The sequence below is a fragment of the Neopsephotus bourkii genome, unplaced genomic scaffold (genome assembly GCF_033783945.1).
Source record: "Neopsephotus bourkii isolate Nb327-2 ecotype Australia unplaced genomic scaffold, CSIRO-AGI_Nbou_v1 NB_1792, whole genome shotgun sequence".
In the NCBI taxonomy this organism is placed as follows: domain Eukaryota; kingdom Metazoa; phylum Chordata; class Aves; order Psittaciformes; family Psittacidae; genus Neopsephotus; species Neopsephotus bourkii.
The window spans coordinates 1,814,883-1,832,405 of NW_026902266.1; the positions used below are offsets into that span (position 1 = coordinate 1,814,883).

The 17,523-nt window shown below is 37.0% G+C and overlaps 1 protein-coding gene across 1 annotated transcript in view; it reads left to right on the forward strand.

Moving 5' to 3' along the window:
• Positions 1-2,035: 2,035 nt before the first annotated feature.
• The window catches only part of PALS1 (protein associated with LIN7 1, MAGUK p55 family member), a 35,043-nt gene continuing 19,555 nt past the window's right edge, over positions 2,036-17,523 (forward strand). Inside the window, exons 1-3 of the mRNA XM_061380194.1 lie at positions 2,036-2,123; positions 8,877-9,379; positions 14,676-14,884. Of these exons, the coding sequence (XP_061236178.1) occupies positions 9,016-9,379; positions 14,676-14,884 (573 nt within the window). The 5' untranslated portion in view covers positions 2,036-2,123; positions 8,877-9,015. The remainder of the gene's footprint in view (positions 2,124-8,876; positions 9,380-14,675; positions 14,885-17,523) is intronic.

Here is a 17,523-nt window from a genome sequence, read left to right on the forward strand (position 1 = left end):
AATACTGTAAATATGGCTTAACAGCTTGTACAGGACTAAGCTAATGCTATTTTGTGTTTAAATGTCAATGAGATGTCGATGTTGGAACATCGTATCTTCAGTTTAATTTGGGATTATTAATATAATTTTACTTCAGTCACCTTTCTGAAGTGAGTGGCATTAACATATTAATAATCGTGAATTTTTACTATTAATAATATGTTTTACATAATGAAGCAGTAGCAAGCATTGACATAAAAAATAACAGGCTAAAAAAGTACAGGGATTAACATAAGAACAGGATGCAAGAGCCCAAGCCAAAAAGGATACAATTTGAAGGGGGTGGGGGAACCTTATAAGATAACTAAAATAGAAGCATATTTTCAATTTCATAGGGAATATGGCCACTGTTTCAAACAAGGATAGACATGTTTACTTTTAAGACAATGAAATCTGAAGTCTTAACTGTCTGTGAATAGGTGATAAGAAATGACTGTCTTGTTATCATGCTTCTGGCTGCTCTGTGAGATCTGTTAACAATCCTTGGAATTCCAGGAATCTCTTTACTCTTCATTTGTTATGCTGGAAGGTTTCTGAGCGTTTGGAATAACTGCTGAATTAAGATAATTCTTTCTTTTTTCTTTTTTTCACTCTGATCTTTTCATTGCAGCCCATAGACATCCTTATTATCCACTCATATTTAAAATATTTCTTCTGACAAGGATTATTGGTGCTAGAGACTTGATCAGAGCTGGATATTCAGATGTATGCATAGTTGTAGCCTATTAATGTGAGCCATAGTGGGATGCCAGGGTAATAAATCTGTGTGCCGGTTTGGGGTACTGTGGGTGTCACACCAGTTAATGAGCTTGCAGTGGCGGTTCTTTCTGTGAGGTACTTTTTGAAACCGAGCGTGTTTCTTTTTTCCTTCCCTCCCCCCACTCCCCCCAGGTTTTCATGGGTTGATGTAGAGAGCACTGCCCTCTGCTGTGCTCCTCACCGAAAGCAGAATTCGGGTCTTGTGTGCACGGGGAGTTGCTTAAAGTGTTAAAACGTGTTAAACTACATCAGAGCTTTACTGATGATACAAATGGCAAAATATAAACAGAAGCTAAATACTGTATTATCGAATTTAAAAGTATGCTTAAAGGACCTTGGCAAAAGTCTTAGTTTTTTCTATGTAGATATCATTTTCAGCAGTAAGCTACTTGAAAGCCTGTTCTGTTTCTGTCGTCATTCCCTCTCTGCAGTACATCTGTAGTCACCTCAGCTGAAACGTTATTCCTCCTTGTGTCTATTTTTCATTAGGTCTGAAAAGCAGGAATGGAATGATTCTTCATTAGGTCTAAAAAGCAGGAATGATGTTTAAGTGGTAGTTTTTATTTTAAACTAAGGGAATTGTGGCATGTAAGAAAGATTTTTATCCTTAGTGTTTTCAACAGGTTTTTTTTCAGTCTTGATTAACTTTGGAAGCATTTAACTATTTGTGTAACCAAGGAAAAAGCATAAAAAACATACTCCAGTGGAAAGTCAGATTTGTTAGGACTAAAGGAAGCTTCTTGTGCAGTGGTTCTGCTTGACCTGTGCTATCATTTTTACTGATTAAAGGAGCTCACTACTGAAATACTAATCAAGGAAGATAGCTGCTAGTAGAGCATGCAGCATGTGTTTTTCACAGAGATTGGTAAGAATTTAAGTAAGATTTAAGTGTTCCTTTTTCTAAAAATCAGCCTCTTTAGTTCCTTAAAACTTTGATCATGCTTATTTTAAGTGGCATTAATTTCTTTAGACCTAAAAGAGCTAAAATATATTACCAGAAGTAATCTATTGTGGTGTATCCAGCATAGCTTTTCAACTGATTTCACTCACCTGAATCATTTAGGCTGTGATTTTTTTTCTAATGACTACTGTAAATAGAACAGTGGAAGTGCTGTATGTCAGAGATTTTCTTGGCCTCGCTGTTGCCGTGTGTTGAGAGTTTTGACCAAACTTGATAGGACTCACAAAAGGCTTTTTTGATCCTCCGAATTTGAGTAATTGTCTCGATTTCTAACAGGGCTGGAAGACGGACTGCTGCGGTCTCAAAACCTGGGGAGAAGCAGCAGAGCGAGCCGAGGAGCAGCACTGCATGGTTGGCGCATGATGTAAGTCCTGTGGAGCTGGCAGAGCTGTGGCCATGGGAACCTCCAGTGCTCTGGGGCCAGCAAGGGAATGCAGGGCTAACCATGCAAATGGGGGTGCAGCCGCTGCACAGGGAGCCCTGGCACCAGAAAAACTGGAAGCGCATAAACATTACCTCCCATGACCAGATGAGGACTGGCTGCAAGTTTGGACATTTGGCAATGAAGCTTTGATTAGTGATAACAAACACAAGTCTTGCATTTCTGCTTCTAATTTTGAAGCAGCAACAGTTGTGTATCTAAACTCCATTGTCTGTCTCACTCGGTGGTTTAACATGAGATATAGAAATATATCTGGTAGTCTGATATGGCTAAAAGCTACAACAGTGACTGAAACAGGAATAATCTGCCCTATTACACTGAATATTTATATGAAACAGCCTTTGGATGTACCTTAGAAAGGAATTTATGCTTCTGCAGTGAAACAGGTTAAAATCCACTCTCATGTACGTCATGTGCAAATATACAATGAAATTGTGTGTTATAATTTCATATAATTTGTGCACAGAAATTGCAAAGGTATCTTGCGTATTTTTTACTGCAAAGGTGAAGTTGACGGAGAAGGCCAAATGATGTGGCTGTTGATTGACATGATCTACTTTTATTGGCTCATGGTTTTTGTGGGGAGCACTTTGTTCATATCAGTTCTGTAGGTAACAGTGATACATCTTTGGGAGTTGATAGCTCAAGAACTGGCCAGTCTACACTGTGACTTTCTTGATTGTTGCCACTGCATCAACAGATAGGCAAGCCTAATAAAATTATATGTGTCATAAATTAAACGTTCTTACGTGCAATACTGATGAGATTCAAATAAGTGCTTACAGTTTCCCAGGTTTGCCATTTGAGCAATTTGTTTATACAAATTATAAAGCTGGAATCTAACCTTAGCATCTGAATTTTTCATCAGTCTGTTGCAAGTTAACATTGTTATTGCTCTGGTGCAGATGTAACTTCGACAGCGCTAACAATGAAAATTACTTTACTTTTGAGGGTTTAGCCCTTTTGCTGTTTATCCACATATCTTGCACGTTTAAGTGAGCATGGAATGTTAAAACCTCTTGGCATGTCTGAAAGCCCTTTGAAATACGTATGAACTGAGTTACTGTGCTTGACAGATTTTATAATGAACTCTGGTTTGAGATTCCTAGAAATAAGAGTCAGCTGGATATTAGAGGAAGAGTTCCAATATCAAGACTGTGCTAGAACATCTAACTAGAGGAAATCATGAAATATTGTAGACTAAAAAAACCAAATCAACCATACCAGAAGTCAGTCTTGAATGTGTTGCAAAGCTAGTGTAAATAGAACTCTCTTTTCTGTTACACAATTTTTTTATATTAAGAACAATAGTATCAAGTAGTCATAGGTTTTGTAACTTGCTTTTGAAAGAGGTCAGACTGCTTCAGTCTGTGCCAGGCATTTCATGTACTCTTAAGCTCCATAGGAAATACCTGTGAAGTATTTTCTACCATAAATTCCAGTCTTTAACTTTCATCAAGTAGTGGTGAATTTTATGTTGTGCAACATGGTTTGTGTTGTTTTCCTGTCTGCAGTTGGCTTCTAAGTCTCTCAGTCTTGCAGGTTCACTGAAATGCTGTTGAAGAAACAAATGATGCTTGAGAGATGATGCAGGGAAAGATGAGAGAATTTTTTTTCCTATACTGAGATCCCTTTTTTGGAATTACTAAAGTGTTTTATTTTGCAGTTTTTATGACTTGGGTCTTGCTTGCTTAGAAATCTGAAACACTGAGTAAAATCACCAGAAAACCCACCATTATGTGAGCCATTAATAATACATAGTAGTGTTCTCTAGCATAATTATATGCTCATATTTTGTTAGTAATTCAGATATTGGGAACCATCTTGTAACTGATTTTAATCTAATTTTTAATTCACTTCAGCAACCTAGAATTCTTCCAGGTATTTTAATGATTTTTTTAATATACCATGTCTGTCATACTATATGGCTTTCAGATGATCATAAATCCTTTGCACTGCAGCTGATGTTAAAAACGTCTTTCTTGTGTTTGTAATATAATTACAGATGTCGATTGAGCTTTTATGCTCTCAACCATGCCAAAACTAATGAAATTCAATGGCAGGTGAGCACTGAACTCCCTTGCAGTCATTCAGAATTTGCAGTTTTAATGAATTTTAAAAAGGAAACTATCAAGACTAATCATACTTCCAGCACTGAAAGAATTTTAAAGAACACCAAAATGTACGACAAAGCCTCAGCCTCCAGAAAATGTCATTTTTGCTCTTTGGAAGTTGCTGAAGCAAAACAAATTTAATTTTACTGTACAGAATTTAGTTGTTAAAGCGATTAGGATTGCTATGAACACCAGCCACAGTCCGCGGGAAGCAAGTAAAAACTTAAACCACCTTACAGCACTTCTGTTTCTGTCCCTGTCAGTATGTATCTTGTACTGGCATCTCTCACACCAAGATGATTGTGTTTTATGTATATTTATTCTTTGACAGAGCTTTTGGGGGTATGTGCTTTGTTCAGTGTATTCGAAGACGTTAAAGAGTGTTAGAAGCCTGACATGATTAGGGGTCAATATGTGTAATGCATTGGGCAGTAGCAGTTTTCCCACAATGGTGGAGGTGAGGATTTGTAATGTCTGAAGCAGACTTGAGACAGCAGAAAGAACAGTGGGCTTAGGTTTGGAAGGGTCAACCATTATCAGAAGATCTTTAATCAAAGATAGTTGTTCCAGCACTCCAGACTTGGAGCATGCCTATGCTTTTATGGATTACCAACTAGGTATATCAGGGATGGGGCTGGAGGAGTGAGGAGCGGTTTTTTTGTGGAGTTGGTTTGATATTTTAGTAATGTCAAATTTTAGGCTGCCTGATAAGTGGTATTTTGTATTATCTTTTGTATTACCTGAGTGTAATTACTTTGTATGTACTGTTTATTGGCTGCTTCAGAGAAACCTAACTTTCTGCGATATCAAAATATTTTCTATTTAAAATTCTCCTAAAACTCTTAAATTTTGATGACAGTTTTCTGAATGTTGTTAAAGTGTGACTGCAGGACAGCTCTATGTTTTCTGTAACTTTTGTTTCTTAACTGATTTAGATCTTAAATACTGAAAGTAAGCAGCTACTGTTGTAGGCTACTTAAATGTCTTGGTTACTCTGTTCCAAGAAATCTTACGCTCTTTGAATCTTGCATGGAACTTACACTGAAAATGTAAGCAGTGTTACTAGTGGTTGCCTATTACTAATGTTTACTTCAGACCATATTTTTGTTTCTCTGGTCTATAGTACTAACTGCTAAAGAGATTTAAACCTTTCTCATTCTATATACAGATATGAGTTTTTCTTGTGCCCTTTTTTCTGACTCTTTGTCTTAGGTAGCTAGTATTTTTAAGTTTGATGGAGGAAATGTAGCTAATCCCACCTTAAATATTTTTATCAGTTAGTAAATACTGGCTATCAACTTTGTTTTCTGATGTGTAGATTCTTCATTAGGGAGTGAGACAGTACTTAGCTTACACATGATTGAGTGTTACAATGGTATCTTTAAAGTTGGTTTTACTCGTGTATCCTCAGGTAGTGTGTTTGACTTCTCTAGTTAGTGCTGAGTAAATGGATATTCATCCCCTCAAAATTGTTTTTGACACCTGTTAGTTGTACCCTATGGACTGAGGAATGTGAATTTTCTTTCAGCTTGTCAGAGTTGAAAAAAATGAGTGTAAGTTTCAGAAGGTTCAGTTCTCAGGCAAGCTGTGGCCAGTACAGCGTGGCTGAGAGAATTTGATTTACCTTCCATCCTCAGCTAAATTAGTGCTCTTTGCAGTTTTATTGTACCCAGTGAGACTTCCTTCTTTGGGACTGGTATTTCTGTACAGAGAAGTTGCCTTTACAGAAAGGGAAATGTAGCTTTCTGAGGATCATTTTGCTAAATTGCTATCTGTTGTTCTCTGAATTTGAGACCATTTTTTGATACGGTGCTTTATATAAGCCTGCCTGAATGCTAACTTTATGTGATTTTTATTATTTGAAAAGCTGTTCTTTTTAAGTTGGACACTAACTGCAATTTTTAGAGGTGCCAAATAATACTTAGTACTTGCAGTGGTAGCCCCACTACTGTGCAGCTATTGATTGGCTTTTTTTGTTGCCTGATTTTTATTTTTTTTTCCTCAGTATGGGAATGTTGAGTATTGAAACAACTTTTGTGTATCTGTGCAGCGCAATTAAGTATCTTTTAAAGGCAAAAAGTAATTTTTACTACCACTGAAATGCCTTAATATTTCCTACATTGAAGTTTTTGATGATAACTGGTAGTTGTGGCTGGAGGAAATAAACTAAACTGTTGCTGTAGGTAGCTGTGTACTGCTCCTTATGAAAATGAAAAGCTGTACTTCTTTAGAATTGCAGGCTGGCAGAAACTTGTGTAGGAGTCTCTCTTGGTGCTCCTCCAAAACAGAACTATTGATATTTAATTTTCAGCTTAATTACAACATCAGTGTCTTTCCTTTCCTCCTCCAAACACAAACATTTGGTTTAAGCAAGTTGGTTGTGAGGTATTTTTTTGGTCTTGGTGCTTCTAGTGTATAATAAAACTTTAACATATTTTGTAGCATTTCCCTTCAGTAGATTATAAAAAGAAACTTGAAAAATTAAGTGTTGGTAATACTCTACACAACTATTTATTGATTTTTATGACCTTTTAATTGGTCTTATTGAGGATAATGTATCACTGGCTTTGATATAGAAAGGCAATGTGGTATAAAACACATTGTTATATATAAGTGCTGAGTTGTTACATTTATCAGGACACTTAAGTTCTTGAGTCTAAATCATCAAGAATGTGAAAGCAAATAAGGTATAAGGAGTGTAGTGGAATGTCACTACTTGACTGGAAATTATTGTTCTGTCAAATCTACACTTCTGTACACCCACACAAGGATTTGTACTCTTGTATTTAATTCTTTCTGCTTTAGTACATACCTATAGAAATTACTAAGAGTAGTGGCTAATCAGAACTGTCCAACCCTTATCGTAGGACTTTATCCCTACTTGGAATTGTGTAAATGCAGCTCCAGCCTGCTTTATAGAATATCCTTGGAAGAGCTCTGTGCCCAATCTGTTGTCTCTGAACCTGGGAAGTGATGTCTACATAAAAATGCCTCACTTTATGAATAATAAATGCAAATACCTTTACTTGCATTTAACTTATTAAACTTCGTGTTCTTGTTTATAATAAATTACTCTTATTTAGTGCTTGTAGGATCATAAGTATGGTTTGTGTTGAACCTCTTAAGAATGAAAGGATAAACTAAAACTGAGTGAGAACTTCCAGAAAACCTCTAATTTGTAAATGGGTGTATTAAGTGTAGAATCTCTACTGCTTCGATAAGGGAATACAAGAGGCTTTAAGGTTAGCTTGAACAGTACTTCTGTAATCTTGGAGTATCAAGTTTATTAAATGTGTGAAACAAATGCATGAGGGTTCTGTAGTTCTTGTAGGGGAAGAAGCACTATGTAAATGTGGAGGACAAGTTACACTGTTGTGACACCCAAGGGCCTTTAAGAACCTCAGCCTTCTCCAAAGGCTTCTTAATGACTTCTTTACCTCAGTCTTCACTGGCACATGCTCTGGCCACGCGGCTCAAGTCTTGGAAGGCAAATGCGGGGACTGTGAGAATGAAGACCTTGGGCCCACTGTAGGAGAGGATCTGGTTCAAGACCGTCTTAAGAACCTGAACGTGCACAGTTCCATGGGATCTGATGAAATCTATTCACAGGTCCTGAAGGAGCTGGTGAATGAAGTTGCTAAGCCACTGGCCATCATATTTGAAAAATCATGGCAGTCACATGAACTTCCTGACAACTGGAAAAAGGGAAATATAACCCCCATTTTCAAGAAGGGGAAAATGGATGACCCAGGGAATTACAGACCAGTCAGTCTCACCTCTGTGCCTGACAAAATCTTAGAGCAGATTCTCCTGGAAAGGATGCAAAGACACATGAAAAACAAGAAAGTGCTTGGTGACAGCCAGCATGGCTTCACTAAGGGGAAGTCCTGGATGACCAATTTAGTGGCCTTTGATGGGGTTGCAGAACTGATGGCCAGGGGCAAAGCAGCCAGTGTCATCTAGCTGGACTTGTGCAAAGTGTTTGACACTGTCCTGCACGACATCTTTGTTTCTAAATTGTAGAGGACATGGAACTGTTGCAACAAGCACAGAGGAGAGCCACAAGGATGATGGGAGGGCTGGAGCACCTCCTGTATGAAGACAGGCTGAGAAAGTTGAGGCTGTTCAGCCTGGAGAAAAGAAGGCTGCGTGGAGACCTCATAGCAGCCTTCCAGTATCTGCAGGGGGCGTATAAGGATGCTGGGGAGGGACTGTAGTGATAGGACAAGGGGTAACAGGTTCAAACGTAAACAGGTGAAGTTTAGATTAGATACAAGGAGGAAGTTATTTACTGTGAGGGTGGTGGGGCACTGGAATGGGTTGCCCATGGAAGTTGTGAATGCTCTCTCCTGGGCGGTGTTCAAGGCCAGGTTAGACAGAGCCTTGGGTGACATGGTTTAGTGTGAGATGTCCCTGCCCACGGTAGGGGGGTTGGACCTTGATGATCTTAAGGGCCTTTCCAACCCTAATTATTCTACGATTCTATGACCTGGATAATTGTCTTTGGTGTTCTCTTATTAATGTAGTTATTCACTAACTTCTTTCTAATATCTTCCATTAGAGTCCTGCTGGATGTTTCTTCAACTGTCGTGTGATGGAATGGAAATATTTTTGAAGTTATAATGGATTTTATGCAACGTCATCGCGAAAACTGGCCTAATAACAGCATTTCTGTTTGAAGAGAATAATTAAAACCAATCATGACAACTTCTCATATGAATGGACATATCACAGAAGATTCTGACATTGAAGTAAAAAATGTACATCTTGCATCTCCTGAGGAGCCTCAGAAGCACAGAGAAATGGGGGTTGATTGCCCTGGTGATTTGGGCTCCAGGATGATGCCCATGCGGCGGAGCGCTCAACTCGAGCGAATTCGACAGCAACAGGAGGACATAAGGCGCAGACGGGAGGAAGAGGGAAAGAAACAAGAACTGGACCTTACTGCTTCTATGAGGCTAAAAAAACTGGCACAAATTCCTCCTAAAACTGGAATAGATAATCCTATATTTGACACAGAAGAAGGAGTTTTGGAGAGTCCTCATTATACTGTGAAGACACTAGGTAGGTAAAATGCAATGAATGGACCAATAGGGAAAATAATTAGTTGATACGATACTAATGTTCTTTTAGGCCACTGAAAACCCAATTTAGCTAATTCATATGCAGGTTTAATGCCTCCTGGTTCTTTGGATTTGGGGTGGTTTGAGGGTTTATTTATTTAGTCAAGCATCAGTCTGTGTGCTTCAGCAAATAGCTTTTCAAAACTGATTTATTGGGGGACCAGTCAAATACCCTGTAGATAACTAATGAATTCAGTGGATGTCTCCATTGTCTTTACACTGGGGAAAATCATGTAAGTAATACCCAATTTTATTATGTTTGATGAAGCACAGACCAGAATAAGCAGTTAATAAACATAATAAACACTTACTGTAATTTAAAATCAAAACACAAGGTTTTAATATTTCAGAGAAACACTCGGGATTTCTTCTGACTGTCTTGCATTATCAGTTTTTCACCTAATATAACTTACACTCTTAAAGTGTTGACATTGATAGTGAAAATCTGCTTACCTTAACACTTGGACACTGATGAAAATGTAATGTTAGTAGTTTTTAAAGAGAGTGGTTCTGAAATGGTTTGCTTCATAGCTGTCATTATTAGATACTTGATTGTGAAATTTTTTTCTTGGAACACAAAACAGCAGATACAAAGATTGATATCGAACAGTAGAAGTGAAAGGCAAAGAGTTTTAGGAGATGTAGTTAGGCTAGATCCTGATAGAGCTATATATGCACCAGGGAGCTGAATTAGGGCTTCATAAGCATCTATTTCAATCAGAGAAGTCATGACATAATATTGACAGGCATGCAAATATACTACTGCTGTTTCCTTGCTGGACAGAATCATAGTAATAATTTGGATCAGGTAGACTCAAGATTCAGGAGGAGGATTTATAATAGTTAAGAACTTCTGTTAAGAGTGGTGCTTTTGTTGTGTTCAACTGTGATGTTGAGTTGCAAACTTAAAAAATATGTCGTAAATGAAATGCTGTGAATCTCTTAACTTACATAACCCATAAAAAAATTCTGTTCAGTCATCAGTGTTGTAAAAAACTGAGTCATAATTTTAAATTTAACAAAGGTCTTCTGCAGTAACTTTGCCTCTTCCAAAATTTTCCTCCACTTTTAAGCACATCCTTTTTCCAGTTTCCTGATTAATCATACTGACATCTGACACTAATGCTGAATTTAAGAAGAATTTTTTTAATTTTTTTTTTTATTCTGAAAGCTGTCCCTGATTAATATCAGGGCCAGGGATGTTGCCTTACAAGCATGTATGCACACATGCACATTCACAAAATAATATGGCTTCATAGAGAAGATTTGAGTTCATTATCTCTTCTGCTTTTTTATCGGATACCTGAACTGGAGAGGCCTGATTTTTTGTAAGTTTACATATACAAATTTTTGGTCTCTGAGAAACTTGCTAGACCCTGACTTTGTCCAAAACCTATCCTTATTCAGTCTTTTATGTTTAAAATAAGAATATTGACCTGATTGTATTTTTAGTTTTGCAAATGTTTCATAAGTTCCAGCATTAAATGTGGCAGATCTTAGCCAAGTCCTTAATCTTTTCATCTTAAAAGGCAGACTAGATTAAGGAGATTGAATTGTATTTATAAAACAGGGCACAATCAAAATAATTTAAAGAGCATGTTTGTTATTAAAAAGGTATATGATTTAGACAGCTGTCTTAATGGAAATAACTTCATGCGCACCTAGAACATGTGCATGTAAGTATGTGAATTTTTCATAGCAGTTTACTTCTATAAAATGCAGAGAAGTTTTTGTTTGCTGCAGTTCATTCAGCTAATTTAGTTAAATGAGTAACTGACACTTTGAACCTTTTCTGGCTGCAGTGAACTGGGGTTTTTAGAGGAAAATGTGCCTATTTGTTTGGCTTTGGGTTGGGTTTTAGGTTTGTTTTTTAATACTTATTTAGAAATATGTTATGAATAAAATTTCAGAAATAGTTTTGGATAAAACAATATTTAGCCCTTTGACTCAAGTAATATGTGGAGTATTAGTGTGCTAATACCAGCACAGAGTTACTCTAGGGATCTGTAAAAAGGTTGAGAATTAAGATCTTAGTGCTGACATGTAATAAATCCAATTATATCTTAAGTTTGCTGTTCATAAATTTTTGTTTGAGGTGATAAACAGCAGCTCTTTTCTTTTTCTAATCTAACATGTTAGGCTGTGACCATGGGTCCTCCCCTGCAGTTGCATACTTTTGCCCTGCAGTCTTTTGATTAATGTGCATATCGCGCAGTGCTCGGGCACATTCCAGCCATTTCATAGCCTAATGGAAAAAAGGCTGCAACACTACTTGTAAAAGAAGACCTTTTTAAAAAAGTACTTGATTGGTAATCGATCTGCGATTAAAAAATGGACTTGTTCTGCCAAAGAACCCTGACTTTTTTCTGTGAGTAAATGCAGATGTTAGTCTTTACTGATCTTTTTTCCTCCAGACAGCCCTTGCAGTAGGAAATGTCTAGAGATGGAGTCTTTATTGCTTGCATTTTTTCTGTTTTTTTTTTTTAAGACTACCAAAACAAAAATCGTGCAACAAAATCTAATCTCTGATTCAGAATTCGGAAGCAGGAACCTAGAGAGAGCTAGCCAGATGTGTACGTGAGTTATTTTTATTAAACAAGTGACTAGGCAATGGATTGCTGGCTTTTGGGGAATGTTTCATTTCACTCCTTTCAAGCGTTATTTCTCCTTCAGAGCTGTGATTGGGGGGGGGGGGGGGTATTTTTATTTTTATTTTTTTTGCTCCATGGGGAGGCTTATCATTTGGTATAGGGCTTTTGCATCCAGCACAAAAAAGGATTCAGGATAGAAAGGAATTACGCAGGGAGGAGACAGTACTATGGTAGTCTGACAGAAAGGGCGACACAGACGGAAATAGTAAAGGGCTGAAACAAGAATATGTAGAGGACATCTTTTATGCAGAATAAGATGTGTTTATTTTATGGAATATATTTTAGAATTGTGTGTGTACATATGGGTATTATGTATTTGAATCCTCTGATATATAAGAGGGGATAGACAATTAAAAATTAATGGAATAAAATAGTTTAGGCATATTGAGAGTCAGAAGAGGTGAGGTTCTTCTGTAATGCCTCACTGTTTTTTGAATCTGGTAACAACTGGTAGAATTTTGAGTTGGTGTGTTTAATTGGGCAGGTATCAGTAGGAACTTTACAGTAACATCTGACTGGTTTACATTTTTTATTAAAATGCTTGAAAATAGTTCACTTCCTCTGACTTGGGAGAATCAGTTGCTGAGGTGCTTTGATAATGTGCATACTGCACTAGATCAGAATTTTGCCAGCTGACAGTGTCCTGTTTAGGCAATATTCTTGCTTGTAGAGTATTCTTTAGCCTTCTCTCCAAATGGCATTTCCCTCTGTGTGGTAAGCAGTATATTGTGTATACAGTTCTCTAGTGAGACATTGGCTGCCTTAATTAGTGTTGTGAGCTGTACTGGATTTCACCTGGGGAATATCCTGCACAGCCAGAATCTGAGCTTTCCATGCAGCTTTTGTACTACTGCACTTAGCTTCCTTGGTGGTTACAGGAAGAAGCCTTTGACCTTTTGTGGGCAGGATGTTTTTGGCATGTGTGGAATGGTTCTGGAAGGGTTGGGTTTGGTTTTTTTATTGTCCTGCAGACAGTACAGAATGAGAGTAGTAGCTCTGTATTGGTTGTTTTATTATATAGAGCACTGACTTGCAAACTCAGAATTGAAAACGTGTAGGTATTCTTTGTCCAAAATGAAAACCATTAAACTTGTTTGAAATGTGTAATTTATTAGGAATTATAGTTATCATGTGCCCAGTTATCAACTGTTTTAATCTTGTGCTCAAGTTTGAGTTTAGCATTGTGTTCAGAGTACTGGTGAATTTGAGGTTGAAACTAGGTAAAGGAAATTTCTCACAGAATATAGCCAGGTTAGTAATTGGTGATTAGTAATCCTCAGTGAATTTTCATGTAAAAAGTGCAACTTAGATGGTGTCTTGATAGCATTCCAATTTTAATGTCATTCAGTTAGCTTGTAACAAATAAATGGAGGTTCCTGAATCTTAAAAGTTCTCCAAGCTGATATTTTGACACCAGTAAAGGTGATTGACCTCAGTATCAAGTCACAGTTTTAAAATGTGGGATTTTCTCTGTTGCTCATTTTTTTGAAACTATCAGGATTCAAAATTCTAGCTTACTTTAATTTATTAAAACAGAAGATAGCTGACCGGCCTCTTGTGTCTGAAAAGATTTTGTCAGATAATGTGTGAGAATGCATACATTATTTCAGGCTCAAAACATCCACTGGTTTTTTTGGTCTGCTTGAGGATTTCTTACCTGAGTTGATTCACATTATAGGTGCGATACAGACTCCTTGTTTTAGGTAGTTTCTCAGTACCTGATACCTGAAAGTGACATAATTTGCAGAAATTCTGATTGGTTCAAAAACATGTTCATTTTGACAGTCTTTAAAAAGCATCTATAAAGTATCAGAGTAGTTCTTGAAGCTCAGTAACTTAGTACATGTGTAGTATTCTGCAAACATATAGAAACTGATTATTAAAATTCATTTAAAAATTTTATAGTCTAAATAGAACTTGTAATCTTGTAGGTAAAAGATACAGACTTTCTTCTGGTGCAGATGACTTTCAGAACTCTGACAGTTGACTTTTTTTTTTCATCCATACCTTTTTATTTTAATGTGCAAAGACTGAGGGTAATTTTATATTCAAAAATTGGGTGTAGTTTACGTATCAAACACTCAGTCTATAACTAAGCAATAGTTAGTTGTCTGTTGTGGCAGATACACATGGAATGATGTATCAAAATAACACTTTGGACTCAATAACCTCTGAAGGGCCCTTCCAACCCACATATTCTATGGTTCTATGAATATAACTGAATGTTCCATGATTAAGATTAGTTTAGCAAAGGAGTTATTTTCATGTGGCAAAATTGTCCCTCTTTAACATTTAGCTGTACATGAACTGCAATTATTGGATCTTTTATGATTTCTTTTAGAGAAGACCTGATCCTGCAATAGGAATTTAAACAGTATCAGCTTTTTTAATGTCTCCTTTTACCAACTTTGTGGTCTTTTTTTGATTCAGGTATGTTCTGCTACTAAATGAGTGAACTTGCATATGTTGTTGCTGGTTAAAAACAGGAACAGCAAAAAAAACTTTATAAACTCTTTATATAAACATTGCTTAACTATGAATCTTGTTAACTCATATCTTATTTGTATTTTGTTATTTCCTACCTAGAAGTGGAAGAACTGTTAACTTCCCTTAAGCATATCCAGCATGTTTTGGTAGACCCTCAGAGCCAAGAGGATATCTCTCTCATTTTACAGCTTGTTCAAAATAGTGATTTTCAGAATGCGTTTAAGATACACAATGCTGTTACAGTGCATATGAACAAAGCCAGCCCTCCATATCCTCTCATCTCCAATGCACAAGAACTAGCACAAGAGGTATGTACACTATGCTTCTCTGTGATACATGTGAAACCTAAAATCATAGCTGTTGTGGAAATACATACCTGTCAAGCTTGTCTGACTTATTGAATGGTGAATATGAAAGGGTTTATAATAGTCACTGATTGCTCTGTCCGGTTTTTCCAGATTTCCAAACTGTAAGCAGAACAATATTTTGGGATACAAACTCCCTTTTTAGCATGGATAGGTATGCAACAGAAAAGGTACTATGTTTAAACATAGGAAATGGGAGTGGTTATGAAAATCTAACTCCTTACCTTTAGTATTCTTTATTCTAAGTATTCAGGAACTGAATTGCAGCTTTCTGTTACTGACTTTCCTCTGAGCTGAGCCATGATTCTTAAATTGAGAGGCATCTCTGGAAACACAGCCATACTTGAAACAAGCATACTGCTTTAAAGTGAGCAATAGATCCCTTAATACTTTCTTTCAATGTTAAAATTACTGCTTTGCTGGTCAGCTTGCACTTAAATTTCATCTGACAGATGACAGCTCTCTTGTAAGATCTGGTATGTCTTTTAGAAAGTATCAAAGTATTGTTTTAAGAAATTTCCTTGAGCAAGTTACTTATCTTTTACAGTTTCAGCCAGGTTAACTACTTTCTTTGATGCTTACTTCAGTATAGATGGGCAATACCTGTATACCTACTTTATAAGCATTAGTAGTAATTTACAGAAAACTCACAGCATTGCTGTGAACAGAATGAGTTTCTGCATGTGGCTGGATGCAGCCAGGGCACTCTGAGGGGTTGCTCAATAACTTCATCTTCATCTTCTGTGGCCGGGATGCACGTATGTATTGAAGTGTGGCTACACCTTATATGGGTACACATTTGTTAATATGTTTAAAGTTTAAACTTTGAGCTTGAATACCAGTATCAGTGCAGGCATAGCACTGCAGTGTTCAGCAAAGCCAGATTTGGAGGTTGCATGTTCCTGCATTTAGCACCCCATGAGCCAAACTTAGCCATTCAAAAACATGCTCTGGTACACCAGTTGGAGTACCTGCACCAGTGCATAGCTATTCTCCAGTTACTCAAAGGTACATCACCCCAGTTTCAGTATGCCACCAAGTTGGTTTTTCTTTTTGTGGTTTTTGTTTGTTTGTTTGTGGGGTTTTTTTTTTTTTTTGTTTGTTTGTTTGTTTATTTGGGTGTTGGTTTTTTTTGTGGGTTTTGGGGTTTTTTGGGGGGGGATGTGTCTGGTTTTCTTTCTGCCTGAAGCAATTTTTTTTTCAACAGTTCTTTCCACTCTTCATTTTTCTAGATTTTAACTTTGTAAGTCAAGGAAAACAGCATTGTAGCAAGCTCGAACTTCTTTTGCAGAAGAAACTACTGATTCTTGAGGGATGTAACTAAATATTATCTAAAGGTGCAGTGTGCTGACTAAATTGCAGCTCAGGATTTTCCTGTTTAGGTTTATCAGCAAGACTGTGCCAAAACCAGGTGGGAGTATTTTACATAGAAGCTTTCCTCTGGCTTTTTATCAAGCTGTGTAGGGTGCTATAGGATATTCAGTAGGCTGCTTTGATGTCTGTTAGCCTGAAGGAACCTTTTCATCTAACTTCTGATTGTAAGCTACTTCCCTGAACACCCACTTGACACAAGCCTAGCTTGGGATTTTATTCAGATTTATTCAGATACAAGCCGGAGTTTTTGAATCTTCATTTATAATATAGAAAGTTACAGATACATTTTTTTTAAGAAAGCTGTTTTTTTCCCCTTCATGGATATGAAATACTTTTATTTGCTGCTTAATACAAATTTCCAAGAAAATATGCCTAGGAAAAATCTACATCTGTTTTCAGATCTTCATATTCCTCCCCATCTTCCCTACCCTTCACCTTCCCAACACATTCGTCTCTTTCTTTTCCAGGTGAATTGATAAATACTAAAATCAGAGAGTGCTGTAAAGCCATTTTCATGTCTCTTAGCAATCCATGAGGAAGGTTAAGCATACAGAAAATATTTCTTCAATCTAAAATTCATTTTCTTATCACGCAGAAGAGAGACACTAGTTTCGATTCTTCGTCTTCCATCCTTGTCTTGTCCAGTTTTGAAATTCCTGAAAAGTCAATATATTGCATATGTCTGTTTCCATTTTCAAATGTAATCTGCTTTCCCAGTGAGTCATCTTTGGGTGTATTTAAGTGACCTGTATTTTGCAATATGTTAAATAGCATCCTGAAACAATTGAGCCAGAAATTCAGGACAAATATTTCTGACTGACAGAAGTGTCTGATAAAGAATGCTTTGAAGCCTCCACACACATCACTTTGTACTTCCTGGTACATCCTGAATACAAGATGCTTGTGCTTATTGCTTGGTTTTTTGAGATCCTTTACTCCTTTTGGAAAGGTTACTGTATTTGTTATGGTAGAGTATGGGAAGAAATAATTTCTGCTTTAGGAAAAGTTGGGCTTGTTTGGGGTTTTTTTTCAGTCTGTCAAAATGTCTGGCTTTCATGCCCAGGTTTTTTCTTGTACTTTGATTTTTGGTTATGTCTCTTTTCCATCCCTAAACATAGGCATGAGAAGCTCCCCCCCAAAAAAGCAGTTTACTTATTGTTTATTTACTTCAAGGTGTTTCTAAAAGAATTGCAAATGGCCTGGGTTTA